At 41.6% G+C, this 16,028-nt stretch overlaps 1 protein-coding gene across 1 annotated transcript in view; it reads left to right on the plus strand.

Moving 5' to 3' along the window:
* The first annotated feature begins 1,467 nt into the window (after window positions 1–1,467).
* LOC130917129 (cGMP-inhibited 3',5'-cyclic phosphodiesterase 3A-like) overlaps window positions 1,468–16,028 on the plus strand; it is a 125,972-nt gene continuing 111,411 nt past the window's right edge. Inside the window, exon 1 of the mRNA XM_057838218.1 lies at window positions 1,468–2,026. Coding sequence (XP_057694201.1) covers window positions 1,955–2,026 — 72 coding nt within the window. The 5' untranslated portion in view covers window positions 1,468–1,954. The remainder of the gene's footprint in view (window positions 2,027–16,028) is intronic.

Below are 16,028 nucleotides of genomic sequence, written 5' to 3' on the forward strand. Positions count from 1 at the left end.
AATAAAAGGCTTGAGCTACTTCAGTTGTGTGTAATGAATCTAAACTATATGAAAGTCTAATGTTTATCAGTACATTAAGAAAATAATGAACTTTATCAAAATATGCTAATTTTCTGAGAAGGACTAGTATAAATTTTCAATTTGACCAAACCATTAGTTACTGTCTGGCTATGCATTAACTAATGCATTAACTAACTTATTAACTAATGCTTTAACTAATATTAATTAATATATTGATAAATGTTAGATAAGCAATTATATTAATAATTGTAATGTTACTTAAACATTAGTTATTGTCTAAAAATGCATTAACTAATGTTAATTAAGGGACCCTTATTGTAAAGCAGGGGTGTCCAAACGTTTTGCAAAGGGGGGCAGATTTGGTGTGGTTAAAATGTGGGGGGCCGACCTTGGCTGACGTCCTTTACGTAGAACAATATATTTAAGCACATTTTAGCAAGCCATTCTGTGTGTCACGTTTGCTTTATTATTTTTCTTTGATTAATCATTTCAACAATCTTGCAACTAGCCTTTGTGGCGTTCTCTTTCGACTCTCAGGCTCTTGCGAAATACTGCTCTGTGAAATTAAACTAGCTTCAAGTTGCTTCAATTTCTCGCTTAGTATCTTCTCTGTAATCTTGTCGTACATGTCAGCGTGTCTTGTTTGGTAATATCGCCTCACATTGAACTCTATAAAAATCGCGACTGTCTCTGCAAATGAGGCAGACGCAGTTGTTGTGTATTTTAGTGAATAAATAGTCCAATTTCCACCTATCCTTGAAGCGTCGGCCGTCGTAGTCAACTTTCTTTTTTATGTTGATTGTCGCCATTTTATATAATTGGAAGTAAAGGGTTACATGGGGTAATTTTGCTTAGAGTCCTGCTGCCTTTTGTCGGGTAAATGAGGAGCAACATTTAGTGTGTCAGCTACTTCATATGCAGGTAGCAGTACTGCTGACTGATTTATTAAATCTGTGCACGGGCAGGACGTTATTGATTTTATGACAGGGGCTGGGGGCCGGATGAAATTTGACCACGGGCCGCATTTGGCCCCCGGTCCAGACTTTGGATATGTCTGTTGTAAAGTGTTACCAAACAACAACAACAACAACAAAACAATCTAGTAAATGCTCAAACGTCTTTCCATAGGCCTTGTTTAGCAGCTTCCCTCTCTTTCTGGACTATTGGTGATGGGCTTGGAGGCAGAAACCTCCAGAGACTCTCACCCAAAGCGAACATCCTCCCCCGGGCGGCGTCCGAGCGCCTCGCGAGATGTGCACGTGCCGTAACCGGACGCGGGAGGCCCCTCGCGGCGGGCTGAGACTCCTCTCCCACCCTGGCACCCTCTCGTAGAAGAGCAACGCGATGGGATGCAGGATGCACAAATAATCGGAGCGGTTGTTGCTCTTTTGTCTCGTATGCCGGATGCGTTCTGGAGCGCTTTTGACTGACTGCGTGCGTTCCTGCGTCTCCAACTCTTCCCCGCCCTCCTTGTTTACAGTCGTATGTGCCTTCTTTTGGGTCGGGCCGTTTGCTCATCAGTACTGCCGCTGTTTTTCGTCTAGCGGTGCGCCACTTTTGGAGGGAGCCAAGCCGCTGCGCAGTCAGCCCCCACCTCCTTTCTCTCCCTTGCTCCTTTTCCTCCACCCCTTCCTCACCCCCGCCGCTCGGTCCCGGCCGTCCGGACCCGCTGCTCGTCCGACTGGGTCAGGGAGTGTCCATCCACGGCTCGTTTCCCCAAGGCCGTCTCCCACGTTTCCGCGGGTCCGGTCCGGCTGGAAGACTCTACCTGGCCTGCTTGCTGGGTGTTTTGCTTCCGCGGTATGCTGACCGGCTCCTGCCGGCCCCAGGGACCAGCGGGACGGGGTGCTGTGGCTCTGTGACCGGGGCGAAGGAGGAGGACATCCCTGTCTTCAAGCGGAGACGGAGGTCCAGCTCCATAGCAGCCTCGGAGATGATGGCTCACAGTCAGAGCAACAGCAAGTCCCACCGCAGGACTTCGCTGCCTTGCATTCCACGGGACCAGGTAAGATGTGCGGATCTTTATACAGTACCAACATCTTTATGACCTTCCGGCCGGCGTGGGCCTGTTCTGCCTCTTGTGTGGCGTCTTTAAGCAAGTTGCCCTCGCAAGACGTACCTAGCGGGCAATAACAATGTGTACTTTCTGCGCTGGCCATCATGAGTGTTGATGAGCATCCCTGTTTTGGGGGGGTGTCACTTGCAGCGATAAAACCTGACTCATATTTACTTCCACTGTTTATGTGGTCAAGAATATCATGCTGGGCTTAGTTTGAGACGCTGTGCTGATACTTGCTGTGCAAATTACAGGTAGCCTATTGTGTTTGTACGTGTGTGCACAAAAGTCACAATTGGACGTTCTATTCCGTTAGCATTTGCATTATGCTGGAGTGATTCGTGTGTTTACTAATTTAACAAATTTAAATCATATTTTTAGTACAGTAGTTTCATGGCAATTAAACATTTATACTTGGCTTGTGTGATTGACTGTCAGATTGATATATTTAAATGTTAGATTTGTAAAGAGACTCGATTATTGTGTTGCCAGTTTTGTGTCAACATTTGTTGGATGACCTCATTTCAAATTTCAAATCATTCCAAAAAAGAATTCTCATGACCTTCAGATGCTAGCACTTCATTTACTACTTTTGATGGCCATAATTATTAATCACTGTGAAGAATTCAACTGATTGTGTGGACTTTTTAAATGATCCTTATATCTTCATGTCGGTGGAGCACAATGGCGTGCACTTCTTGGCGGTAACCAATAGAAAGGTCCTCTTGAGTCAGTCTCAACATTTGTGTTAGATGACATCAGCTATGGCCTACATCCATGCAAACCTCTGTTATGGCACAACCCCTGTGGGCAGTATTATTCTTCTCATTAAAGAAGACTATAATAATAATAATTCTCCGCACATTCAATGACAAATATTTGGATACCATTTAAGATAATAGTATAGTTTAAAACATACAGTTTTTACCCAAATAATTTTGTTGTTACTTTCCTTAATAGTCATTCAAGGACATGCAGTTCTGACACCCCCCTCCACCCCCAGGTTATAATTTAATTAGATTTTTTTTTAAAGATTTCAGATCTGTAGGATCTGTACTGTGTGTGTGTGTGTGTGAGGAGGTGGCATATTTCACTGCGGCTATGGTGTCAGGGTCTATTTAAAATATTCCTATGAAAAATGGCCTGCTCGCCCCGATTTCCGATCACGTGATCGGATCGGGGACGTCCCTATTATATACTGTATACCAGTGGTCCCCAATCTTTTTTGCACGACGGACAGGTGTGACACGGGCCTTTTTTTCACAGACCGGCATTGTGTGGCAGAAAATTACATTAAAATACAAAATAATGTGACTGGGATGAAAACAAACATCAACTGTAGGGAAAATGTAACTCACCATATGCTGAATCAACCATCTCTTTTTAACAGCGGCCTCTCCTAAAACTTGATGGCATATCCTTTGTGGCAGGCATAATGAGTTCTTCTCCAATCGTGAAAGGTTTCTTGGCTTTAGCAATACAGTTCACCACAAGGTACGATGCTCTCAGTGCATTCGCTTTTGTTGCCTTGTTTGCTAGCTTTTAGCCACATATTATGCAGAATGGACTTGGTTGTAGGCTCCTCTTCTGGCTAAGCAGGTGGCTTTTTCCTCGTAAAAAAGCTGTCCAGAGACGTCGCCACCTGCAGCACACAGCCATCAGCAGCTAACGTTACTGTTTACATTGACTGACGCTGGGCAGCCTGCTATAGGTGCGCAAACACCCCAGTAATGGCGGCCAACCTTTAGATGGCGACATACATAAATCTTTACTCTGATTAGTCAATATAGTAGACAGGCATATTGATGTGTCAAGAAGCACAGGCCGGATTGCAGTCGTTAATAAATGATTCATTTTTTCTCCGTGGCCCAGTGGCAAATGCACCACGGACCGGTATACTATTACTGTATATTCCATATACCGTAATTTTCGTAATAAAAGCCGCTACTTTTTTACCTCATTTTGAATCCTTTTACTTTATTTGACAGTGGCGTCATAAGACTGTCATAAGAGAGTCATAATTATGACAGGACACTATCATGGTCATTACTGAATCCTTATGACATATGTCATTAAGTGTCACCCGGCAAATTATGTCACTCCATTTATGTTCAGCTCAGATCTTTAACATCCATTCAAAAGTGCGATAGTTTGCCGGATAAGACTGAATGACATCTGTTATAAACATTCATTAAGGCTCATGACAGTGTCATGTCATAATTCTGATTGTCTTCTAACAGCCTTACGGCGTCACTGTGAAAGAAAGTGTTACCACATACCATAACTAGCAATCAATGAAACAACTGGAACAGTAACTGAATAAATATTTAGCACAGAACATGAAATTTGATTGTTATTTACATTTGTAGCGCTGCAATGCATGCTAGTAGGCATGTTGAACGAAAAGAGTGTTGACCAAAGGTGGCAGCAGTGATTGACTGTCTCCCCCAATGGAGCAGTGATGACCAAATGAACTTTGCAGCCTATTCGGTTCAAAGCTTCAATTCGCCCTATGACAGTCTTATGTTGCCACTGTCAAATAAATTGTTACCAGTTAAAATCTTTCGGTGTAAATATCCCATAATACAGGGAGTGCACCTCCGTTTTATAGTACAGTGTGGCTTATCAATGAACAAATGTTCTTTTCATGTCAAATTTAGTGGATGGCGGCTAATACAGTAGTAAGGTGCGCCTTAGAGTCCGAAAATTACAGTATGTCGTTTACCCTAAGAAATGTATTTATTTTTTGTTATAAAGGCTCATGTGATATGACCATCGTAGTCGTATTAACTACATGATAAAAATCAAACGGACAGAGATGCTAAAATATTACCTGCGACATAGTAACACAGTGGGATAGTAAATTGTACCCTGTATCTAATGTACGTAAATCATGTTGTACAACTTGTGAACAATTGTTTATCAGTTTAACACACGAGAGCCAAACTTGGAGAATCTATATTCGAATTACACTGGTGCAGTCATTGCATAATACGATTGATCATTTCCCACAGTCTCCCAAAATATCCTAACTCCCTTTATTCTTGCCTATTTTAACATCTCGTGGAATATTGAAAAAAAAAAAACAGAGTACATTTTAATATTGTGTGTGGAGCCTCAAAACCAGACACAGTCACAGTTTTTATATTGCAGGACTTTGGTAGAGATTGGGGGTGCAACGGTTCAGTTAACCCACGGTTCAGTTTGAACCTTGGTTTTGGGATCAAGGTTTCGATTCGGTTTCGGTTTGCATTTTTTTTTTTTTTTAAATTTAAAACTGCCTTTATTTTGCTTTAAGAAAATGAAATGAACACTTCAAATGTAAACATTTTCGACTGTTAAAATGCCTCTTAGCTCTTTGGCTAGTGTAGTGACTGATTACTAAAATACACATACAGTAGTAAAAAAGTTACTTGGCAAAGTAACTGGTGCTACCTTTCATGTTTTTCTTTTCATTAAAAATACAAAAAACAAAACAAAAACATAGTAACTTTTGCTATGTTTGGAGGTCATTTAATGTTGTGAATCAACCGTTAAAGTTGATAAAATTGCTCCCGTTTTTGCATTATTTCCCGTCTGTCTACTTTCGACATGTGAAAATTTTAAAACTGTTTCATCCTTTAAAGATAGACTCTAGTCAAGATTCTGCCGATTTAGGAGTATTTTAGATAAAAAGTTACTTAGGTTTGCTAGGAAGGTTCACTACAACAGACCCTTTCTGAGAAGTTTACTGCTCTAATATGGCGGCTGTTAACTAACGCTACCGAGTCTGTCATTTCGCATGTAGTTCTATATGCATGAGATATCTAGGCGTAGATTGTTGGCTGTCGGCTACAGTCAGGATATACTGGAGCCACCTAGCGTAGCATCGCGTTTGCTACAGCGTCAGAACAAACACTCTTCCCTCTCCTTGTCTCTGACTTTTCTCGCATCATTCAACCAACGTATTAACGCACATTGTCTCGTTGCCGAAACAGTGAAAAAATCCGAACGCTGGAAAAAAAGCATAATGCAAGAAAAATGTACAGATTTTGAACGTAACGTACGGCGTACACATTTAAAAATCAGTTGTCCTGATCTCAGAAAGTGATGTCTGTGGGTGATGCCGGCTGAGGTGCCGGAGTCATGTTATAAGTGTTGCCATTAGCATAAGGAACAAGCGCTGAGCAATGCTTTCAAATTTTTTTTTTTTTTTTCAATATTTTATCTCCCTCCGCATTGTAGTCCACGGGGAAATCGAAATGTTGCCACACCGTAGATTTGAAAGAAGCCGGTGCTTCCTCAAAATTTGGTCTCTCCACCCCTCTGCTCGCCATAGCTTTTTGTTTTCTTTCTTGTTACACTTTCACTTCACTCGTAAGCGAGAGAGGGCGTTACTCGGCTTCTATTACACAGCTGCTTGACAGCGATCGGACATTTAGTGCGTGGCGGGAATTTCTCCACAGCTGTGCTTCACGCCACACACAGGCACACAGAGCTCGACCAATTCATTCCACAAGCGTTCGGAATAAATTAATTGCAAAACCGAAAAGGCGCGGTTCATAAAGGCGTATTGAACCGTACAGGACAAACTGTACAGTTCGGCTTTGAACCGCAAACCGTTGCACTGCTAGTAGAGATATAGGGCTCAATTATTTGGTGCACAGCAAAAGTAATTAACTAATTTTTCACGACGGTAAACTTTAAGGTGGAAACACACTAGGCAGTTGCTTAAAAACAACTGGCTGTTGGGGGTGTACCCTTAAATTAAGTGGTGGAACAAATGTGAACAGGGCCCGGGTACAATGAATATCAATGGACCCCTTGAACCGACTGGGGAAAGGGGAAGGGGGGTCTAGCGGCTACTACTAGGCCCCTACTACAGCCAACATGGGCCCCTCCAGATAACCAGCCAAGCAGGGGGATATTGCAGTGATATATTCACACTTAAACACTACAATATACAGTATTACAGCTCCACACATCATTTTCCTTTTGTTTTGGACAAACCCCTCGTGCAACCACGCCCCCTTTCCACCCACAAAGGGGGCCTTTCTCGAAGCCACATCCCAGCACTACCTCGAGCTCTGTCCCTCCTTAAGTTCTTTTATGCAGTTGCTGTGTTAGTCGCTAGTTTGTATTGCTAATCTTTCATCATAGTCGCTTTCTTCTGATTGGTTGAAACGTCTTATTTGGTGTCAAGCATCTGTGGTGGCTAAGGACTGAACATGCAGAGCCACGCAAGCCGAGTGGAGGTGCCCATTGACGTTAAAAGCCAAGCGGTAGGGCAAATCCATCGGACATTGCCTTCACTAGTACCACTCCATGTAATCTCGTGAGTTACTGTACGTAAACTGCTATGGCCAAAACTACTAAAGTGTTTCAACCTTTAGTTGTGTTTGTCCAAGTCGTCTGATGGGGTGGGTTTTAATTCAGATGGGATACATGAACTGTTTAGATTTACAGAGATAATGTCCAATGACACCACATCTTTACAATGGCATGCTTAAAAGTTTATTCAATGTGAAATAGCGAAGTACACGGTTTATAGTTGCCAAGAACTGACTGTTCTCCATGAAAGTAAATGTTCTTTCTGTGGCTGGCATTCCATTAGAGTTTAGACATTGTTAACTGAAGTTTGAGACTCATCAGTTTCAATTGTAAATGTGTCTATGTGCCCTTGATGCTAGTTGTTTCCTGGTAATTGGTATACAGGGATCACTTACGCTGTAGTACTGCATCTCCACAGAAGTACTTCATTATCCACTCTTTACACACACGCGTGCACACACAAAGCAACCTGGTACTTAGGCAAATGAGGTGCCCATTAACCTGTCTTGTCATAATATGTCCCATGTAAGTAGAGGTTCATGTTTTTGCAGTCACATCGAAATAAGTAATTGCGGGTCAGTTAGCATTTTATCTGTATACCCGTAAATCTGTGTAGAAAGCCAATGAAACTAATTTGGATAGGAGCAGACAATCACAACGAGAAACTGCAAGGTTAATGTTCTTAATCAAGGAGAAGCAATGTGTTAGAGATTATGAACTGTAGTAGAGCCAGCAATTTAAAGTCAGAAATCTGATGTAATTATTGACTCAGACCTGAACTCTGACTGCCATTCAACGTTTATGTCTAAATTTGCCTATTCCCACCTAAAATACATAAGCAGAATTAAGGAGCTTCTGTCTAGACAAGATAGGGAAAAACCTATCCTTGCATTCATTTTTAGTAGATTGGATTATTTCGATGGCGTATTTGCAGATTTTAACAAAAAAAATCAATCAGGAAACTGCAGGTAATCCAGAGCTTGGCGACTAGAGTCCTAAAAAATACAGTACCGTATTTTTCGGACTATAAGTCACAGTTTTTTTCATAGTTTGGCTGGGGGTGCGACTTATACTCAGGAGCGATTTATCTGTGTGAAATTATTATCACATTATGATATCATTTCATATGTTATTTGGGTGTTTTGGAGTGACACTGATGGTTTGGTAAACTTGTTAGCATGTTCTTTATGCTATAGTTATCTGAATAACTCTTAATAGCTATGGCCACGTTTGCATTCTGCCTTTGGCAATGTGTGTTCAATTGTATTATTGCCTTTTTTAAATTGAAATGCATGCTTTTAGTTTGTGGCGCTTTCACGCCCACGTGGGGGCGCACTCGCACTTGTTTACGTGAAGAAGAGCGCTCACACGCCAGAAGAACACCGACAGCTACGTAGCTCTGAGTGAGTGGGCGAGTTAGCGAGAGAGAACACGGCTACAAACCTACGTTCATTGTTTATGCTTATAAAATATCTCTATGGAGGCAACACCTGGGTTGCCTGTTGTGTTGTTGTTGTGTGTTTTCCACCCGCGATCGGACACTTAGAGCCAGTTGTGTAGTTGTTTGAATAATGTGCTAATGCTAGCCAACGCATGCCAACCGTTTTTGCTGTTTGTCATTGTCAGTGCTGCTGTCATTGCTGTAAAAGCACCTAATTATCATTTATTTACGTTGATGCGAACCTGTTTGGTATCGAGGATGAAATTGATTATGCCGATGTCCAGCGTCGTCATTTGGGAGTTTAGCGTGCTGAATAGCCACGACCGAGCCGTAGCGTCCTGGTGAGGACAGTATATTCGCATTCGTTTTTCATGCACTGTACATTCATTCACTGCACACTTATTTAGCATGTTGTTCTCTATTGTATTTTTATATTAAATAGCCTTTGAAGATGACATGTCTGTTCTATGTGTTGGATTTTATCAAGTAAATTTCCCCCAAAAATACGACTTACACTCCGGTGCGACTTATATATGTTTTTTTCTCTTCGTTGGGCATTTTATGGCTGGTGCGACTTATACTCAGGTGCGACTTGTAGTCCGAAAAATATGGTACAAGGAAACTGAACCGTATAACACCAATCATTACATCATTACACTAAATTTTTGTGAGTCAAAGGATAGACTATAAACTCTTACTGCTGGTCTACAAATCACTTATGCCCCTTTCCCACTGAAACTAGTGGGTCAACGCGCGTTTTTTCCAAACCGATGCAACCCACTAGTTATTGGCATTTGGCACCTTTCCCATTGACAAAAAAAAGCCGTGTCTTTTTTTGTTTTTTTTCACCCGTCTAACCCTCCACCCTCCTCAGCCGTGCGTAAGGTTCGTGACGTCACCACGCTAAGATGCGCTTCGACAAGTGCGACTGAATTCATTCAGTTCAAGGAAGTAAACAATGCAAAGCAACATTGAAGCCTCCTTTCCATTTGTGTTCTCTGTTTTCATGCTTTTTACTGCCCACAAAATGGTCGAAATGCAGCAAAGGATCAAAACTCTGCTTGTGCTGAGGCATCGTAGGCGACGTGAATTTTGGTTTGAAATTGAAAGGAGTCGTGTACGTCAGGGGTCCCCAACCTTTTTTGCACCACAGACCGGTTTTATTTGGGTCTTTTTTTTCACGGACCAATGTTCTGACAAATTTTGCAACCCATCAAAAATAGCAACGATGCGGTTCTGAGCATGCGCATAGCGTTAAACATAGCCGCAAAATGCGCAAATGCAGCGATTCCAAAGTAAACACTACAAACTTTCTTGAACGAAAGGAATATTAACTTACGTTTGATCTATGACAACATTGTAATCTATCCCGTAGTATTATATCTAGAGTAGACAGAGATATTGGTGTGTTAAGCAGGCGCACAGGGTTTATTCGGCCAGAATGCGGTCGTTATTAAATTATTATTTTTGTGCGGCCGGTAGCAAATGCGCCACGGACCGGTACCGGTCCGCGGCCCGGCAGATGGGGACCCCTGGTGTACGTCAAAGAAGAAGGAGGAGAGTCTTTGTTTCGTTTGTTATGGTTATTGCTAACGCTGCTACACCGACTGTTCGCCATATGTGGATCTGGGCTAGAGCACGTTTTTTGTTATGACGCGTCACGTACTAGCCTACGTCACCACGTAGATTAGGGTGTTGACTGTTGACCCGGGGTTTTGCTTTCACACTGCATGGCGATCAGAGCCGAGGTGATTTTAATGCGGGTCGCTTGGCGGATTGATTGACACGGGTCGTGGCGGTTCGCTGCACCTTTCCCACTGCCACCAAAAGCCGATTGTTAGCGGGTTGACACGGGTTTTTTGGCCAGTGGGAAAGGGGTATTAGGCTATGTTCACACTGCAGACTGAAGTGACCCAGTTCTGATTTCTTGCCGATGTACGACTCACAGGAGACTTTCTTGACGTTCTGAATGGGACAGTCGCATGGAATAGGAAAATTTCAGATCGGATCAAGGCCACTTTTGTATGTGGTTTTAACTCCGATCAGGACCACATTTTTGGCTGTGGTCTGAACTCTCAAGTCTCACAAATCGGAATTCATGCAGCAATTAAGTCAATATCGTAGTGAAAGAGTAGAGGAGGATGGCAGAGATGGAGTTGTGCAGTGGAGGGAGAGCCAAGCAAGGCTACTTACTGTTGAACTCGTCTTTCAGGTCGGAGGCTGTCTCGACCACAGACGTAAAATAATAATAATAATAAAAGAGATTTGAATGAGCCTGAGAATTTCCAGTTTTCTTTCTGTGCGTGTATGTCCTATCATCCAAAAAGAGAGTGATGGCATTAAGTGGGCACAGCTGCTTGAGAGCACTTGGGAAGCGAAAGGTAGCTAGGCTAACCTGCTACCTCCAAAGTCTTCGTAATGACATGAGCCAGGAAACAAACGGAACAAAAGATGCAGAACTCTGAGGCAGAAATATGGTTCCAAAAAAGAGAAAGGAGGAGAAATCATCACTGACCTGATCCTAAATCGTAATCCTAAATAATAAGGAACAATTGAGTAAATGGTGAGGAGCATTCAAGTCTGTTATTTGTGTCCCCTTTTTGTGGGGGAATCCGAATATGGACACCCTAAATAGAATAATGTAGAACCAGCATATGCAGTCATTTGATTTTCATGCATGCGGGTCAGTTGCTCAGCGCGTGGTGGATTGCGAGTTAGTACGCATGCGTAACCCTGGAATGGTCTTAATGGAAAAAGGCAGTCTGAACGACACATAAAGACCAGATATGAAAAAATATCAGAATTGTGCGTTAAGACCAGTGTTCTAAACATAGCCATAAAGGCCTTGGACCCGAATACATGCTTGATTTGTTTGATCCCTATGAAACATCTTGACCCATTAGGTTGTCCGAAACCGGTTTGCTATGTGTCCCAAGAGCAAGAACCAAGCAGGGTGAGGTGGCATTCAGTTACTATGCTCCTCACCTCTAGAGAAACGTACTCAAAGATCTGAGGTGTAGTAAAAAGTTAGTTCCTTTAAATTAGGGCTAAAAATGCAATTGTTTTCGACAATATATTACTGACCTGGTGACCTTTTGTTCAAATGCTCGATAATCCTTTTATTGTTTTTGTTTTTAATGTCTACGGATTTAACGTCACCTTTATGGATCCTTTTATTTGTGTTTTTATTTCTATTTTTTAGAAGTGTCTTGCTGATTTTCATGTAATGTAAAGCACTTTGAATTACTTTGTGTTAAATTGTGCAATTGAATTGTGAAAGTAAATATGCCTTGCCTAGTTGGTTTTCCCTGTACTGGAGAATTTCTGTTTTTCAGTCACGTTTCTTAAGAACATGTGGGTCCATGGTAGATGGGACACACAATATAAATCCATAAGAAATACTACAGGTACAATTGCTAACAGCAATTACACGTGACAAAACAAATGAATTATAAATAAAAATCGTAATAGTAATACTACTACTAATAATAAAGTTGAATGGCAACATTTTAAGATGGTGTGTCCCAGCAAGGTACAGTATTTGCGATCCATATTTGTCTAATAAATCTGAGTGTACATAATTAACATTTATAAGTTTGCTTAAAGATTCTTGTGCACCCTTGTCTCCTCAGTTCAATGTGTTTTTCAAAGCTGGTGATGTTCTTTCCAATAAGAGAAATAGGGTTCCAGGCTATTTGTACCTTAAAATATATTTTTTTCTCAATCAGAATATATGATGTCACAATGTCCCATTATCAGTGAACCATTTTCATCACAGTATTCACAAGCAGATTTGAAAACAATGCATCAATTTTTAACAAACATCTCGTCTCCCACTGGGTTGATTTAAACACTTAACTGAAGTTGTACAGTTTTTTTTCTTAACATAATTACACTTTCATTAGCCTTACTCCCACATTAGTAAAAATTAAAACATTACTCTGATAAGTTACGATGTTGACTGTCGCCACAAAAGCCAAGAGGTTATCACTGACAGTTCAAATCATAATAAAGGTTTTGGCCAACAGCGGTTGTGTGCGCACATGAAGGCTCGAGTAATGAACCCTTTGCCAAACAAATTTGCTTGAAAGCTTCAAGGTTTCAAGAAGCTTCATTTGGCCTATTTAACAGGTAGTTGATTGATATTTGGTCCATGAGCTGGTCATGGTTTCAGCACAGTCAGCAGACATGCCTACAGCTTTTGAAACATTACAGGCCAGGCTTATATTTGCCCATTTTGAAGTCTTATTAGATATACAGTGTACGCATCGGATAGACTGGTCTGAACTAACCTGGGGACACCGGTGTTACCTTGCGGGCAAACTTAATGTAAGTGACGATTGCATGGACTAAAGGGAGACTTTTTCGACACTGCCATAAAGGTGGTATAAGTTTCAGCACAAGGTTGATCACTGATCTAAGGCCATTTTGCCAAGCTTGCGCTTCAGATGCAGGCAGAAAGATATAGTATGCAGCTCCGCGGACTCTTTGTCTAAATCAATTAACCTTATCGCTTGATTATATTTCAAAATTCGCCGAATGGACCATGGAGGTACGTGGAGTTTAAACAGATAGACACAGATACTGGGGTGGAAAGAAATCTACAAGTGCATGTTTCAATATGCTGATCCCACCAAAATCAGCTCATAAGGTCTACTCATACTTTGTCACACTAAGCCTATGTCAACCTTCCACTAAGCAAACCAATTTCTCCTTACTTCAAACCTAAGTTGAGTGGCAACAAATGTATCACCATTTTAAAGTGAATGCAAAAATGTCTTGTTGGTGCAAAAGAGTCCAAGGTGTTCATGTCTAAAAGTGGTATAACCTATGTTCTTCCAAAGCGTATGCATGCGCTTGTCCATGAAATTGCCAGAAACTTTTTTTTTTTAATGCAATAAATGCCCCTCACATTTAAAAACAGAATGTAAAGAACATTTGTGTGCATAGCAGGTTTTAGGCACAGGCCTATAGATAATGAAGCTCTCCAGAGTGCAGTTATACCTGAGAGAAGCAGCGTTTTTGTCAAGCATTTTTGATGCAGTATTTATGAAGCAGGCTGGTGCAGCCTGCCAAGCCAGAGGCAAGACAAGCACTTTCCTGAACTGGATTCAGGCACATATTTCTGGTTAATCTCTGACTTCATTGACAATATGTATTTATTTTTGATCTTTTTTTAAATTAATATTCTCTCGTTGATGGGGCTGGTCAAACATGATCATCTTTAAATGAAGTATAACCATGATGCCATGGTGCTAGTGAGTTGAATTATTCAAATGTTGTGACAAGTATATTACAGTACTCTCCTCTATTTTCTAAACCCCAACTTTATGAAAAAATTCAGCCGATTGACTGGTGATATTTGGGAAAAATTCAGGTATGCTATATCAATGAAATATATCTGTTAGTCTCCAGGGTTCTTATTTTATGAAATATAGTATATATACTGTATATAGACCCTACCCACCGACGTCACAAAACCACGTGCTCGCTGTATGGTTCCGCCCACTTGTCCGTCATTTTGTCTCTGTATTAGCATTGGTTTCAGTTGATCGAGGAATTTAAAATGCATTTCATGGAACACCCGGTGCTTTCTAATGCCGTAAACTCACTGGATGTGTTGCATAAAAGGCGTTATGTGGAAAAGCTTCGTTCTATACAGTCGCCAGATCCATATTTGATGCCCAAATCGATGTTTTTCGACCCACTGTCTTCGCCCTGTCTGCCTGACATCTGCTACGCTGATATTTACAATTATCTTGTCCACACAAAATCAGCCTATTCTCACGAAAATTTGAAAAACTTCAAGAGCTTGGAGGCTTATAAATACTTCGTTGCTGGTTGGGTGAAACAGGTCCTCGTCCACGAAAATTCGGCAGGAATCTATCTTGTGCTTGGAAAGGTGAGTTACGAAATTTTCAATTCAAAATCTTTTGTTATTGCTAACATCCACTGTCAAGTCTAATGTATTTCATGTCGTTTGTCAATGGAGTTAAGGCTTTTAATGTTTATATGGTTTAGCGATAGCACTCTCACTACATACATACGTGTATGTTGTCGGCGATTAGCCTAGCAATGATCTTAATTGTGGTTATTTGTCAGCCCAAAACCCTCTAAGTATATCTTAAATGCATCTTACCGGATATAAAATGACGACTACATAGTCTGTGGTGATTTTTTGGTGCCCAGTTTTCACGTCGAATTGCAGCCGTCCATTTCGCTCTCCTCTTTGGATCCCTCGGAATACGGTAAAACTTCAAGTCTCTCCTTCCATCTTCTCTGTTAGTGCAACCAACAGCCACACACGCGTTCACCATTTTGATTCTTAATGTTAAGGAGCAGAAAAACACGCCGTAAATAGGAGGAATGTACGTAGCCGTAACAGGTTAACACTATGTTTTGACGGACAATTGGGCGGTACCATTCAGGAGAGCGGAATTGTGACGTCACGTGGGTAGGGTCTATATATGTATATACACTCACCGGCCACTTTATTAGGTACACCTGTCCAACTGCTCATTAACACTTAATTTCTAATCTGACAATCACATGGCAGCAACTCAGTGCATTTAGGCATGTAGACATGGTTTAAGACAATCTCCTGCAGTTCAAACCAGGCATCAGTATGGGGAAGAAAGGTGATTTGAGTGACTTTGAACATGGCATGGTCGTTGGTGCCAGAAGGGCTGGTCTGAGTATTTCAGAAACTGCTGATCTACTGGGATTTTCACGCACAACCATCTCTAGGGTTTACAGAGAATGGTCCGAAAAAGAAAAAATATCCAGTGAGCGGTAGTTCTTTGGGCGGAAATGCCTTGTTGATGCCAGAGGTCAGAGGAGAATGGCCAGACTGGTTCGAGCTGATAGAAAGGCAACATTTACTCAAATAACCACCCGTTACAACCAAGGTATGCAGAAGAGCATCTCTGAATGCACAGTACGTCAAACTTTGAGGCAGATGGGCTACAGCAGCAGAAGACCATGCCAGGTGCCACTCCTTTCAGCTAAGAACAGGAAACTGAGGCTAAAATTTGCACAAGCTCATCGAAATTACACAATAGAAGATTGGAAAAACTTTGCCTGGTCTGATGAGTCTCAATTTCTGCTGCGACATTCAGATGGTAGGGTCAGAATTTGGTGTCAACAACATGAAAGCATGGATCCATCCTGCCTTGCATCAACGGTTCAGGCTGGTGGTGG

Source organism: Corythoichthys intestinalis, chromosome 6 (assembly GCF_030265065.1).
Source record: "Corythoichthys intestinalis isolate RoL2023-P3 chromosome 6, ASM3026506v1, whole genome shotgun sequence".
NCBI lineage: Eukaryota > Metazoa > Chordata > Actinopteri > Syngnathiformes > Syngnathidae > Corythoichthys > Corythoichthys intestinalis.